This window comes from Narcine bancroftii, chromosome 8, assembly GCF_036971445.1.
Source record: "Narcine bancroftii isolate sNarBan1 chromosome 8, sNarBan1.hap1, whole genome shotgun sequence".
Lineage (NCBI taxonomy): Eukaryota > Metazoa > Chordata > Chondrichthyes > Torpediniformes > Narcinidae > Narcine > Narcine bancroftii.
The window spans coordinates 28,000,441-28,016,404 of NC_091476.1; the positions used below are offsets into that span (position 1 = coordinate 28,000,441).

Genomic DNA, 15,964 nt, shown 5'->3' on the forward strand with positions numbered 1-15,964 from the left:
GCTCCTTTTCCTCGCAGACGCTAAGATGGTGAGGATTATGTGGGGTTGCGCGGGTGTAATCCAGCAACATCCACTCTATCAATAAAATAAAAGAGATCAATGTCATGGGAATGGGATGGGTAACAGCTGGGGAAGCGGATCCGAGGCCAATTTGCCCGCAGCGCATGGCAGGGTGGCGGATATTTTAATGTTCGGTGAGCGGCCGGGGCGGAGGTCGGTGCCAGGCCGCAGCTCGGCTTCAGCCCTTCGCCGGATGCGGGAGTGGGTTTAACGTGATCAGTACTCATGGCCGAGTCTTGGCCCACGCCTGCAGGTAGCTGGAGGTTCAGGTTAAACCGGGACTCTCCATTTCACCCCCCCCCCCCCACCTTGTTGGGAGTTGGAACAAGGGAGGGACGGGAGGGGGTGTTGAAGGGAGTGCGAACGGCGGATCAGGTCAACCGATCATGCGAACTCCGGCTATTAGTTTCGACCCGAACTAAATAACTTCTCTGAATGCAGGCCCGAGGTCCAAAGAAACACTTGAAGCGCCTGGCGGCTCCGCGCCACTGGATGTTGGATAAACTGACTGGTGTATTTGTAAGTATCAAGTTAAGTGACGATACAGCCATGATCAGATGTGTTTTTATTTTGTGTGTGGTTTAGAAGGAATTGGAACTGAAATAGGAACATTGTAATCACAAACTATGGTTTGTTGAAACACTAGTTGGTGTCTTTCTCTACGAAGTGGTTATCTCACGACCTAGTAGCTTTCAAAATGCGATCAATGTCCTGGCACGTTTAATGCCTAAATAAGTTTTGTTAATTAAAATGTTACGGTAATGTTTCCACACTTCAGGTTAAAGAAATAATTTTCTTCATTGACATTAAGAAAATGATGGAAATAGTTGCTGGGGTTCAGTGGGGAGTTAAATATTTAATAATTTTAAGGTAAAAATTGGGAAAAGGTAGAATTAGGTTCTGAAGATGCATGAAATGTGGGAAGTGGATCCAAAAAAAAGTAAAGGACTTAAATGGGTAAATGACAGGGGAGAGGTTACATGAAAGTGAGAGTAGTAATAACTACAGTATTTTTGACAGCTAGAAGTAAAGTTTGTAGGTTTGTACGTTAATCTCTAATTGAAGACAGTGAAAAACAAAATTCTGTGTCATGTGGCTTAAAGAACAACTGATACAGCTTATATAGTTTCACACTTTTCATTTGGAACATTCTGTATTTGTACATTCCATTGGTTTGTTATAAGTTAAGCTCACCTTTCACTTTGCTAGGCTCCACGTCCATCCACTGGTCCCCATAAACTCCGGGAATGTCTTCCCCTCATCATTTTCCTCAGAAATCGCCTAAAGTATGCCTTAACTGGTGATGAGGTGAAGAAAATCTGCATGCAGAGATTCATTAAAATTGATGGGAAAGTCCGCACAGACATCACTTATCCTGCTGGATTTATGGGTAAGCAAGAGAAATTGCCATGTGTGTCTTTATAAATGTGCTTGCAGCTTAAAACTGCTAAAGCGAAGATTGTCTAAATCCTTGTTGCCCTTGTTTAAATTCACCAAGTACTGTCAAAGTGTTGTTCTCGTTCTCTGATCGAGACTGCATTTTGTTTCAGTACAGTCTTGCACGGCAGTCTTCCACTCAGTTTCCAACCTCCCAAGACTTGCTGAGATTTCTGCATCTCTCTTCTGGCCTAATCATTGTTGAATCTGTAGTGTCACAATGTATTAAATGTAGCCTCTGTTATTCTTTCCTTGTTCCTCCACAGATTCTTTAATCTCTTGACTAACTATTTAAAAAAAAATACTCTGACAAAGTTTTTGATCATCTGTTTAGAAACATTTTTAACATAGTCTCGTATCAAATTTTATTGTATATAATGAGATATTTCACACAAATCTAATTTGCAAGTACAAATTTCTCATCTTTGAGTTATCTGAAGTCATACATTCAAAGGGAACTTCTGAAATATGGATTGTTGTATGCAGAAGTGAGGTTCTACTCTTGCATTTTTCATGTCTTCCCGATGTACTACTGCTGAGTATTGTAAATAATGGGCACTACTGTGGATTTGGGAAGGACAGAAACTAGCGGGTCTGCAATGGAATTTGGTTTTTGTTTATAAAATTGTGTGTTCTATGTTCATTTTTCAGATGTTATCAGCATCGAAAAGACGAATGAGCACTTCCGTCTGATCTATGATACAAAGGGTCGTTTTGCTGTGCACAGAATCACAGTTGAAGAGGCAAAGGTAATTGCTCCATTGTGGATAGTAGCACAGCGTTGTCTTGGCATGCCATATGTTCATTATTTTGGAAACAGCCCACTTCTCATTTGTGCGATGCAGTACTGCTGGTATTTTGAGTGGTGACTAATTAATGGATGGTGCTCTCCTTGTTATGCAGAGGAAGTGTACTTTTTGTCCAACTGTTGCATGGCCAGCAATAGCTTAATTGGATCAGGATCCATGTCAGTTGGATTTGTTGAGTTGGAACATAAAAATAAATAGGCCTCCTGCCAGCTGACATGGACTTGTACCATTGCCATGGCTGTATGTGTTGAAAAATGGCAAAATTGTCAGCATTGTTTTATCCTAAATTGAAAAAGGTTATTGAATCAGACAGCATCTTCTGAGAATTGTTGGTATTTTCTATTTTTGTTTCACACTTCAACAATTAGTGACATTTTGCTATTGCTGTTATTGTTTCTTATGGACAATGTAAATTAATGCTTGTAACACTTGCATATTGTCTTCATGCAAAGCAATGTAGGCTCTGAGCAGCATAGAGGCCTGCTGAAAACTGCAGAAGTGCCGTTGAGCACATTTTAGTCTGCATTTCAGCATTGAATTTTTTGTCTTAATTTGGAGCCTTGTGGTTAATTCATACAGAATTACTGAGCTCAGCAGTGCTATTGAGGTATTAATGGTATTCAGAGCGGGCGTAATGAGAATCTTTGCAATGCCCATCACAATGTTTAATAGTGACCTTGTTTTCCCCTGGTGAACTTGAAAGTTTTTTAAAAATGGAGTAGTTACAGCAAAATATTAAAAATGAGAATCTATAATATCCTGATAGTTTTGTACCTGAAAGATGCTTAAATGCGATAAAATGGTGGCACTAAGAGAGCTGCTGTAATGTCAGCGCTGCTGCTGGTGTAGACCTAGGAAAGAGGAGACATGACACTGCTCTGGAGTTCACTTACCAATGCCAATGGCTCTGTATGGCCTGTTACAGGTGCTGACGTTTTGTTTTTAAAATCCTGCAACCACAGGGTATGTGTCCAAGGTATTGGTGCCTGCGCTTGGTAGTGGCCACAAGGGTTGCAGACTCTGGGGGAGCAGTGGAGTGGGGCTGGGGAGAAATGGGGAGAACTCTTTCCCCCACCTCACCACATGGAGAAGCAGAGGAGATGACCCTACAGGACGGTGATCATGGTGACGGACCAGCAAGGGTCTCAGCAGCTAAGGGACCCACAGGCTGCAGGTTACTTGCAGTCAGGGAACCTGCACTGGCTGCACCAGGGAACCAGGTATCAGAATTGGGATTCGAGAGGGTGCAAAGTACAAAAAGGGCTTCTGAAAGGCCTTGGGTGCTGAAGCCTTCCTGATCATATCAGGTTGTCGATTGAGCACGAGTCTGGCTGCAGGAGGCAAATCCATGGACACTGTGACTCTTTTGCTTCCTTTTCTTACTATAAGGGAGGGGGGTGGGCAACATTAATGGTGACTGTCTGCCTTGCTGCAGGCAGGAGGTGATTGTGTAATATTACATGTTCTGGACAATAAAAGAATTTTGATATAAAGGAATCTTGAAGTGCAGCTACATTCCTCTTTATAAGTCATAATATTTTCTGAGAAGTGATGATATTGTACAGTTGTCAAAAGCTCAAATGGGTATAGCTTGATATTTTTTCCCTCTTTCGGTGTTTGTGAATAATTAATTGTTTTCATTTATTTTTCAGTACAAGCTGTGCAAAGTGAGGAGGATCCGAGTAGGCCTCAAGGGAATCCCGCACCTTGTTACACATGATGCACGAACTATTCGCTATCCAGATCCTCTGATCAAGGCCAATGATACTGTGCAGATTGATCTGGATACTGGCAAGATCACAGACTTCATTAAGTTTGACACAGGTATCTGGATTGTTGTATCTGAGCTGACTTGAGTTGAAAGCTTTACAGAAAATGCTCAGACAGCATGTGTGGAGATGGGGCAATTAAAATAGCTCTTCAGTGAAAGTTTAATGAATTTGAAGACTAATCTGTTCCTCTAAGATGTCCTGACCAGTTTAGTGGTTCCAGCATTTTCTCTTTGGAGTTCTGGTACTAACTTAGTTTTATCCTGAGAATTTCATTGGACTTGTTGACATTGCTCGTATGTAGTTTTTTTTTTTGGCTTAAATCACCTGTACTGAGATCCAGAGTTCGAAATGTTTGATACTGGTTGTTCAGTCATATTGTTGATTGTCTGGTAATATTGAGTGTCTGGCTGGCCCTTCCACAGAATTGTTCAGACAAACTTCTACATTGAGTGAGTGACTCCAGGGAATCTTCAAAGTGTTAGCGTGCATTAATGTAGTGTGAGATGTATATATTGCAAGGAATTAATTTGATACTTCTCCAGATCAAACAACAATTTAAAAACATTATCAGTTAAGGTTGAAATCAGTAGTTGGTTTTAAACAGCATTACGATTGCAAAAGACATATTGAAATAAAAATTCAATTCATGATCATTAACATTATGCTTCTATTCTAGTGCCAAGATATTTTGTCTTTCTAACTTCATACATCACATTATAACTTCTGCATTCGTCTTAGTTTTGGGTTAAATTGTTTGTTTCTGACTTTTGGAAAATTCAGTACAAGGAAGGTTCTCAGGAATGGAACCCATGTGTCATTCGGTCTGTCTGTAACTTGAACTATTGATTGATTTATCCACAATTGTAGCAATATTGACTAAAATACATATTGGGGATTTTCTGATGTGACCTGTTTGGATTTCAGTGTGGGCTTGTGCTACAGATTGCAAATTGTTTTTTTTTTAAAAGAAAAGCCCCTCTGAGCAGAGGATTTGTAAGGTGAAGTTGTGTACTGTATTAAATGGATAATTCTTTGGAGTTTTCAACGCAAATTGACTGGGAAAGAAAGGAATTGTAACCAAGCACCTAACTATTCTTGACTGGTGTTTTATATGCGATCTTTCTAGTGGATGTACTGAAAAGAATTCTGAAATTTTGTTATTTGGTTAGATATATTATCTGGTTTCTCCAATAGAATACTAATCTCATTTTTAATGATGTAATGAAAATGGTCTGGGTGTTCTGTTGTCTATTTTTGGTATTCTCATGGTGAGTGAGAGGTAAATTATGAAATGTCATACATTTTTATAGGATGCAAGGTGAACTAATTTAATAGCATATATTCTGTCTATAAGAATTAAAGAATCATCTCGCATTGATGTGATACTGTACTTTGTAATGGCAGGCAATCTGTGTATGGTGACAGGAGGTGCCAATTTGGGTCGTATTGGAGTAATCACAAACAGGGAGAGACATCCTGGCTCTTTTGATGTTGTTCATGTAAAAGATGCCAATGGTAATAGCTTTGCTACCAGGCTTTCCAACATTTTTGTTATCGGAAAGGTGAGTATGATTCTTGGTGCAGCCTTTAAATAACATTGAATATGAATTGGTTCAGCGATTGTGTATTAGAATAGTCTTGGAATTGTTCAGCATGGATGCATTTTTAGTTTATTCGGTAAACAACCTAAGCTTAATTGATTATGTACATGGTCTCAACCCAAAAAATATCTCTTGTAGTCTGCCAAGTGCTGAGGTTTGTGTTGTAGTTATGAAGCTTTACCTGCAAGTTATCTGCATATCTCCTGATTTAGAAAATTCAGCCATGCCTGAGCGCATACCAGTGTGACACTGTTGGAGTGTTGTAAATTCTGTCCTTTGTGGTGAGGTACCAATCATTGCCCATCTTTCCTGTTGGGGTGAATGAAAAAAAAATACATGGTTCTATTCAGAAGAGCTGTTCATTGCAATTGCCTCTTTGGTAAATGGGTAAGAAAGAGATAGGAACAAATCTTTTGTTCATGAAACCTCTCCCTGTGCACAATCTTTAGTACTTTACAACAACTGTACTTAGAATAACTTTGGCCAAATACTTTGGGTGATGTTTTAGCACTGAAAAGCGCTGCTTGATTTTGTAGATTTCCAGATTTGCATTCAGGTGGTTACTTTATGATGACTGAATTCGAAAATTCTTTAGATGTTATTGATTTATTTGTGGATTAACAATTGCCTTGCAAGTCTTTTTCCACCTATATCGAAGAAGTTGTGTAGGAGTTCCATGACACATCAGTATAAAGCAGATTTTTGGATCAAGATGATGTACATTTGCTCCTCTACTTATGGGGGTTACTTTCTGGTAGACCAAGTCGTGTCGAAAAAGAATATCGCATCTACCTGAGGCAAATTTATCTTTTTTTTAAACAAAAAGTCTATTTTCTAATTAAATGTTGAACATCTTTTATTCCACACTGAGAAAAACAATTTCTAATCATAAAATAGTGCCAGCGTACCTTTTGTACTGTTGAAAATCATCGTAAGTAGAGGAGCACCTGAATATGTCTAAACAAAGTTCTGGTAGCCTGTCAGCTTGTATTTTGTGAAATGGCTAATTGTCATGTTACAATGTTGTGGCTCTGGGCAAAATGCACCTTTATTTTGTATCTCTCTCATAAACGCAGGAAAACCTTGTTTTATATATGATTTTTTTGTCCTTCAGGGTAACAAACCGTGGGTTTCCCTGCCTCGTGGGAAGGGTATCCGTCTTACCATTGCTGAAGAGAGAGACAAGAGGCTGGCCGCAAAACAGAGTAGCGGTTAACTATGTAAAATCTTCCATGGAAGCAATATGATACATATTGGAGAAATTAAAAAAAATCTGTATAATATTGCTGTTTGTACTTTATTTTGCTGCTCTTTTACAAATGTGCTGTGATCAACATGACTGAAGTGAAAAATATAGGTGCCATTTGTAGAATTAGATCAGTTTTGATATAGGAGGTTAAAAAAAACTGATGAAGAATGGCAGTGACATGCTCTGTAGTATAAAATAGGGAAGCACCTCGAGTTATGTGTCAGATAGGTATTCTTTTCAAATAATTTGTGTTTCTGAAGTCCTGTAACAACTCTTGTTTCCAGATGTTGAGTTGAGGATTTGCAACTGGAACTCCTTGCTACTGAGTTCCTGGTTTGTGAACAAAGCATGGACAGGAATTAGGCCAAATATGCTAATAGATCAAGGGGCCCAATGAGGATTTACAAGGCAAATTGTAGACAGAGGTGATGGAAAAGTTTGGGTATACAATGAGGAGTGTGACCAGAATTGGGAACTGGAGCATGCGTTTTTGTGCCCAAGTTATGAAGTGTTGCGTGAAATTCTGGTCACCATTTTTCAGTAAGATCTGGGGGACCTTGCAAGTTATTGCCAGAATGATTTTATAGAGTCCTTCCAGGGTCAAAGGATTTCACTTATTCCATTCTTGTATTAATGAAAAAATTGTGCTATTTGATAGTATCAATTCCTTTGTTTCCATCAGTGCATTGGGAAGGCTAAGGTTCTAAACTTCAATGATGTGGATGGGTGGGGTTTAATTCTGAGTTAGTTTGGATGTGTAGATCTGAAAATACCTGCTTTTTAAGCTTGGTAGAAGCTCAGTATTTTACAGGGAATGTTAGGTACGAGAACATAATCTTCAAGATTTTAAGAACACAAGGGAATGTTCAGTTTTTTGGTAGGTATAGGTTGGCACAACATCGTGGGCCAAAGGGCTTTAATGTTCTTTGAAACTGAATGGAATGATTTACAAGAAGTTGACATGAATTTGCATGACTTCAGTGGTGTGAAAGCAATTAGTAACTGAACTACAATCAAACAGATACACATGCATTATATAATCTGTAAAAATGTTCATCCCTGAACATTACTACAGCACTAGACTTTAATACTTATGAAATAATTTGGTCCTATATTAAAACACTAGAGAACACTAAAAACCAGTCTCCAGGTCAGTAGCAGAATGTCAAGCACGGTCATGCTGAGCCACCTCAGGGCAGTGTGTCAGCCTGTTCCTGTTTATGTTCCTGACCTATGAATACGTCGCCAGATCAACTCCCAACAGTATCATCAAGTTTGCAGAAGACACAACAGTAGTTGTCCATGTCAGCAACAACGATGAGTAGCACTACAAACAAGAGGTGGAAAATCTGGTGAAATGGTGCAAAAGTCACAACCTGTGTCTCAACATGGAGAATGACCACCCTCCACTACACGTCAACAACTCTGGTAGAGAACACCAAGCACCTTGGAGTTAATTAGTGACTCGTGGGCATTCAACATCTCACTAGTCAGGAAAGTGAAACAGCAACTACAACCTTCTATAGGAACTTCATTGAGACTGTCTTGGCTGGCTACATCACAGCGTGGTATGTTTGCTGCAGAGAAATGGACCAGAGGTCAATCAATGGGATTGATTGGCAGAGAAGATCACTGGAGTCACCTTTCCACCTCCCACCCACGACCATGATCGACATGATCTGGGATTGTTTGAAGAGGGCGCACAAAATCATTGAGGATCCCTTCCATCCTGCACACAGCATCTTTTGATGGCTCCGGACAACGAAGAGATACAGGGGTATCAGTCAGCGCCACCAGGCTGAGGAACAGCTTTTTCTTATGGGCAGTGAGGATGATGAACGACCAAAGGAACTGCTCACGTTAACCATCTGAGACTCGTATATGAACAAAACTTTTATTTGTATAGATGAAATACTTTTCCTAGATAAGTATTTTTGTCTGCATGTGAGCTATGCTTGGTCATGTGTCTGCATGTTTTGCACTGAGGACATGCTGTTTGTCCAGTTACACTTTGATGATCAGATGACCAGAAACTTGCTGTTTGTACTTTATTTTGCTGCTCTTTTAGGTTAGAGGTTACTTGTTTGTTGAGAGAAGCACCGGCTAACAAACCAAAATTACAGCTGAACAAAGGAATTGAGTATAGGAAAGTGCAGTTAAGGGCAAAATTGGATGTTTCACTAAATGCTAGAGGATGGCTCTAGGGGCTGATTGGCTTGCTGCTTTACATGAGTGATGTATGAAATTGGTCACTGCTTTGGAAGCGGTAAGCATTCAGTTTATATGGCATAACGTTTCTATGTGTAGGGGAGATGCAAGTATTAGCAGGGCAGTCTTGCATTAAATTACTACTCAAAAAATATGGAACTTTGGTATGAAATAACTTGGTTACCTGATCCACAGCATCTGTGGGAAACCAAGTTCAATGCACAAATATGCTGGAGAAATTCAGCAGGTCACACAGCATCTCTCGGAAGGAAAAGGTAACTAACAGTTCAGGCTTGAGCCTTCAAGTTATAGCATTTCCAGATCATTTGTCAGAACTGGGACAAGTAAAACAGCAAGTATCCATGAGGTGAATCTGGTAGAATTTAAAATTGCTGAAAAATAAATCACTGGTTGGAAATCTGAAAAGCTGCAAACTCCATATCATTGAACTTCCTTCTAACTGGTAAATGATTGTGGAGATCAAAATGGATATGAGGCAAAGAAAATGACAGATGAATATGTTTGGTGAGGCCAATAGTGTTACACAAAGCAGATGTGCAATCTGCATTTTATCTCTAGTGTGGAGGAGACAGATGAAAATCATTTATATGGTGGAATCTTGCTTGATGCACAATGCATTCACAGGAATGAGTCTGCTATTGAAATGTGCTAAAATTGAGATATGAGGGAATATATTGTTAACAGCAAAGTGGCTGGCAAGAGCCTCTGTCCTTTCTGCTGGTGCTGTGATGGGTGATGCAGAGACATGTCTGAATTCAGACATGGGGCTTAGCTGCATTTGAGAATCCACTGAGAGGAAATTGGAAGAACCTGCTCCATCCATTGAAACAACATGTACATCTTGCTCAATTGATCTGTCCAGTAAATTGTTATAAATGTTGCTAACCTCTTTTTGGCCCCTGCCCATTGTGTTGGAAGCAGTGGTGACAGTAGTAGCTTCCACTGGCAAATGTGGTCAAGTATGAAGCAGGATGCCCTAGAGAACATCTATTCTCAACTTTATCAGCTATGCCCCCCCCACCACCACCTCAAAGTTTATGGGCTAGCTTCCCTGTAATGCAGACAAGTTTTGGTTTCTTCCCTACTTCTCTCTTACCGACTACACAAAAAAAAAAACCCAAAAATTTGTTATGTGCGATAAAATGAAAATCAGGCATTTAAATGCTGGCTTAAGGATATACTCAAAGATGATAAGGAATGGGATTGGTGTCAAGCATGCGGTTTCGTCTAGGTTCCTCTAGAGGGGAAGTGAATAGAATCAATTCTCATTGCTGCTGTGCAGAATTATGTGTGCTCGGCTCTCATTAAGATGAGATTGGCAATAGGACTGCCGAACAAAACCCTGATCCAATAAAGCTGGATTCAAAGTAAACATTATCAGGGACCCAAAATTGTGTCCAACTGGGTAGAAAAAAAAATTATTGAAGTTACAACCACAGAAATAGATTCAGCAACTAATTGGGAACTAGTGCAGATTTTTGCTGGGGTAAGATCGTATAAGAGTTGTGCAAAATAAACAAAATCTGGTTTTGAGAGCAAATTTTTGTCGGGACCTTTGCTTTATGAATGGAGGCTTAGTTTGGTTGATGTCATGAGCTATGATCTTATTCAATTATTTTTTTTAAGAACACGGTTAGTGCCAGCAACCGAGGTTTGAATCTGGCTCTGTCTGGAGTTTGTACGTTATCCCTGTGTCTGCATTGGTTTCCTCCCACCCTTCAAAATGTCCTGGGGTTGTAGGCTAATTGGGTTCATGGGTCTAAAAATATATTTTTTAAAAAACAATGGCCTCAGAATAAAAGGACATCCCTTTAGAACAGAGATGAGGTTTTTTCAGCCAGAGGCTGGTGAATCTGTCGCATTTGTTGCTACAGGTGGCTGTGGAGGCAATCATTGGGTATATTTAAAGCAGATGCTGATAGATTCTTGGTTATGAAGGACATTAAAGTTTATGGGGAGAAGGCAGGAGAATGTGGTGAAAAGGAAAAAATACATTGGCCATGATTTGAATGGTGGAGTTAATTCTCTTCCTAGGTCTTGTCAATTGGTCACATTTCAGCATTCTCATCTTTATTGTATGACAAATGTTTTTATGATGATCTATTTGGTTTGTGTAATTTTTTTGAGTATCGAATAAATTTTCATCCTGGGTTATTAAATCTTTTTCAATATTTTTATTAACATTGAAATTTCACATCCAAAAATATACAGTCCACATGGATATTTGTTAATAGACAAGAAGCTACATTACACTTAAATCATATCATTTTAATCCAAGGTACCCCACATTTTAATCTGACAGATTATATTGTATTAATATTTTATTATTGTAAAAATAGGGAATATCTAAACCCACTACCAAGAAAGCTATTTGGCAAAAAAAAAGACCGAATTCTTATCAGTGAAAAATGACCTCATTAGTCAACCTTCATTAACTCAAAAAGGGTCTCCACAGTGTTTGAAAATTTGAATTCAAATTGGGAATTGATCATCTAATCTCTAAATTTAAATATGACATTATGTCAAGTTATTAAATCTAAATTGAGAATATTCTACACAAAGGTTATATTTTGGGAGGTTGTTGACCAGTTTTTATTTGGTGTGTAATGGTTTCACTGTCCCTTTCTCATACAGTTTTTAAAGATTTTACCTATTCTTAGAGAAGGACAAATGTTTTGGGCATTGGACCAAATGGTTACTACACATGCAAGTCCACCCACATGTCTTTCTCAGTCTATGAAGATGTCTTTTAGGATGAGAATTAACTGATACACATTACAATCTGCTGGTAGATTGCTACTCAGGGCACCAGAGAGGTTCACATTAGGGGATAATTAATATTTACTCTCTTTGGTAGCTGCTTTGATGCTGGATTTCAAGGAATGAGTGTTTAAAGACTTCAACCAATGTAAATATACTGGGACCCAGTTGAGATTCTGAAATGACATCAAGAGTGGATCTCACTTTAAAAAGGTTAAAGAGCTAGTAATAGAGGTAGTGTAATTGCCTGATCCATTGAGAAGTCTGCAGATCATTGCATTTGCGCCTAATCACAGTAAGACAAAAGTTTTAGGGGAGTCTCACATAAGGTATTACCACCAATGTGGAAAAGGAAGGAAGTAATCTATGGCCAGTCTTTTGTTTGTTAGTTTAGAGTCAGTGGTGGCAGTTTTGTCTCTAAGGCTCTTGGATGATAATCTAAACCAGACATTCACAATGGGGGCCATAAGCCCTCCCCAATTCCCCAGGGACTACAACACATTTAAAGGGGGAGGGGGAAAGACAGACTGATATCATAAAATGTATTTTTTTACATGCAGCAAGTCCTCAAAGTTGTTGTTGGAAAGTGCTACTTTAAATGAAACCAATTTTACCACAGGCTCAATGGTTAAAATAAGTTCCTACAGTTTTTTTCTGCTTAAAAAAAATTCAAAATTCTAAATGACACAAAACACTTATAATATTAAACATTGAAATAAAAGTGTCCTATATAGAAATGCAATTTTGAGTGATTCTTAAAATGCTCAAACTAACCACGACTTGCCATGAAGGTTTCACTTTCAGCACCAAAACCCAGTTGATTCTTAGCTTTTACTTGTATGGCCTTAGCGAACATGGAGTGTTACATATCTTCCATCCAGATATTCAAGTCTTTCCATATTTTCCATTATGCTGCTTCTACTCCGAGTTAATTTTGTAGCAGCTTTAATCTTTTCGGCATTACTGCAAAATGTTTGTACAGTTATTTGCAGACAGAGAGGTCTTGATTGTCAAATCTCCTTAACACTTCTAATTTTGTTTCTAATGTAACAGTTTTTTTGTAGCCACAGTCAGCAGGGGTGTTCAGTACACATTTACTGCTCATTGCAACAGGAATAAATGTTTGAAAAGCAAAATGTGTAAGGCAGCACCAACCAAGATTCAGTTGAAACCCAAAAAATAGCAGTGCAATGTGGTGTTCTATTTATTTATTTTTCTCATCAACGTAACAAAATGGTGTTGATTGAAACAACGTTATTCAAGGACACGCTGTAGTTGATTGGAGAGCCAGTCAATTGCTGTCAGCTCTGCACAGGGTTTGAATGGCCCGTTAAAGGAGCCAATGGCAGTTTTATTTGAAGTCTGTGCCCAAGATAGCGGTGTCTCTGATTGACAGCAGCCACGAGGGGACTGGAGAACTGGAGCAGGGAACCAGAAAATGGGGAGATGATCCACAGTCTGAGAAGAAGCAAGAGGAGATGACCCATGGGACAGTGAGGGGGGCTCTACAGCTGAAAGACCAATCCATGTGGCAGGCTGCTTGTGACTCAAGGTGAGAAACCCACGAAGGCTGTAGGCTGCTGGAGATTGCTGACAGGGGACTCGTGCCAGGCTGTGGACTGCTGGAGATTGGCTTGAAACTGGCTGAAGGGGTACCAGGTATCGGAACTGGGATACGAGAGTACACTGACCGTGTTGGAGGTTCAGATCTGGAGCTCGGGTTGCCAATGGTTTGGACAGACTCAGGCTATGGAAGCTCTGGAGGCGAATCTACAGACACTCAGTAACTCTGGGGGGACTCTTTTTTCTCTCTGGCTGTAAGAGGTGCTTCGGGCAATTCCTGCCGATGGCGAATCTGTCTGACTTACAGCAGACAAAAGCAATTTTGTGCAATGTGACACTGTTTTATTACAATGACAGTAAATTGAATCTTGAATCTTGACTACTTCACCATAAATTTTGATCAGAGTCCTAACCAAAAGATGGCTGATCTAGGGGGTGTTTATCGATTAATATAAGAGAACCCTTGGCATCATTTAAAAGAGTAGAAGTAGTTTGAAAGGATCACAGCATTATACAAATCAGCTGTAATATTAGAACAGTAACAGCACATAAGGATTTAAATGGATGTGTGATTTTTTTTTAAAGTTTCTGAAGTTGCTAAATAAATGCACTTTCTTAACTTTATCATGTAAATGTCCAGTGGTAGTTTTTGTTCTGAAGATTATCCAGTTTTTTTTTGTTTTGTTGTTGTGTCCTGAATGGCCTGCTCTTGTTCCTATTTCTTTCATTTCCTATACCCATAGAATAATTCAAAGGAACATTATGGGGTTGAAGCGAGTTCCTCCTTGTTGCTGGGTGCAGGATCCTGTTTGCTTCATGTGAGCTGGAATGCCGCTTTGTGTTGTGTTCCCATTGATCTGTATTAATCAGAAAGGTTCAGCTCAATAATTTAATGTTCTCATTGTAATCCTGGATTAGTGAGATCAAGAAAACCATATTCTGTACATAATTGTTATTTCTCAATACAATTGTAATATTCAATTAGCTATTAATGAAAAAAATTAAGATGCATATAATCATTTCACCTTTTTTTCCCGTCTGCTTGACCTGTGAGACAGCAAATGATGAGATTAAATATCTTGTGGTTTGTTATCAGGTTTACTGATATGTGTTAAATTAGTATAATGGTGGAAGGCAGTGCTTAAGTCACTATGGGCTCTCTGTGCATTAAAAAGTCATTCATTGGAGTTAAAAGGAGGGGTTAATTTACAAGGCTTAAGCTTTATTAATCTTAGTTATAACATGATAATTTTACAAGGTTGCTCACAATGAATGCTTAATAAGAGGTAGATGCAATGGGAGCCTGACAACCATATTTGATTGTGAGAACTGATTCAAGGATTTAAAAAAAAAATCCTCACTGACTTGAAATCTACGTCTCGTGACTGCTCAAAATGAAGGAGGAACACTCAGAAAGGACCGGGGACCTTGGGTTATCTCACCAGAGGACACAAACATCTTGTGCTTGGAGCATACCGAGTCCACACTATAGTTTCCAATCAGAGATCAATAGATTTTCAGGGAATTTAAAAAAAATCAGGACTATTGGACAGACTCAGGCTATGGAAGCTCTGGAGGCGAATCTACAGACTCTGGGGCGAGCCATTGATGAACTAAAAGACTGCCATGAACGAGAGAGAAAGCAGGAGAAGCTGAACGCTCCTAATTATTATTTTAAAGGTTTATTTGTACCCACCCCCTGTCAAGCACCACCCGAATCACTTGAGGCAGAGTTGATGCATCCCACATCCCCCTCATCAGCCACTTCAAACACAACGACATGGAACAGAAGAAGCAAATCATTCTCAGTCCAGTTACGAAGAAGAATCCTGGATGTGCCCCTTTTTGATCCTGGACTTGCATGTTGTAACAGATTATTTAAGATTTCACCTCTCCCCACTGCTCCTTTTAAACAGCAAATAGGCCCCTAATGCCCTAATTAATTGTATTTAACATTTCTGCCCTAAAGCTTGGGGTTTTGTCACAGCTGGTACCAAAACTTTCCTCTTCGCATTTCTTTATCACCTCTGCTGAAAGCCCCTTTCTCCTACTGGCCTTCTGTTTATTCAACTGTGCTAAATTTCACACTGAACCCCCAGGGGTGCAAGTGCTCAACAGGAATTATTCATGAGCTCCTTTCTCAAAAAGTTGTAAAATTCCAGTTCTGTAGCACACAGAATTGGAACTAGTCAAGATCTGCTAGTGGAGAGGTTTGCAGTAAGTTTTGTGGGAGTTGAGAATTAGTTCAGATTTTGACAAGGTCTGTTTGGAGTTATGGAAGTGGCTTTGTTGCCTGTTCAGAATATCTGCTATAATCCTGTAAAGGACTTCGGCCTCACTCAATCCCAATCAATTTGTGAAAACCAAGCCAGGTAAATTGCACTTAAATTCTCTCGAGGTAGATCTTTGGAATCCCATTTCATTTTCATTTCTCAATATTATCTAAGATTGGAACTCAATTATAAAGAAGATTGCAATGATCAG

The 15,964-nt window shown here is 39.3% G+C and overlaps 1 protein-coding gene across 1 annotated transcript; it reads left to right on the top strand.

Annotated features, from left to right (window-relative positions):
• rps4x (ribosomal protein S4 X-linked) lies at window positions 1-6,962 on the top strand. Its single transcript, XM_069893385.1, has 7 exons — window positions 1-28; window positions 502-579; window positions 1,270-1,450; window positions 2,149-2,246; window positions 3,959-4,130; window positions 5,483-5,640; window positions 6,794-6,962. The coding sequence occupies exons 1-7, from the start codon at window positions 26-28 to the stop codon at window positions 6,893-6,895; spliced, it is 792 nt and encodes a 263-aa protein (XP_069749486.1). The 5' UTR covers window positions 1-25; the 3' UTR covers window positions 6,896-6,962.
• Window positions 6,963-15,964: the final 9,002 nt, after the last annotated feature.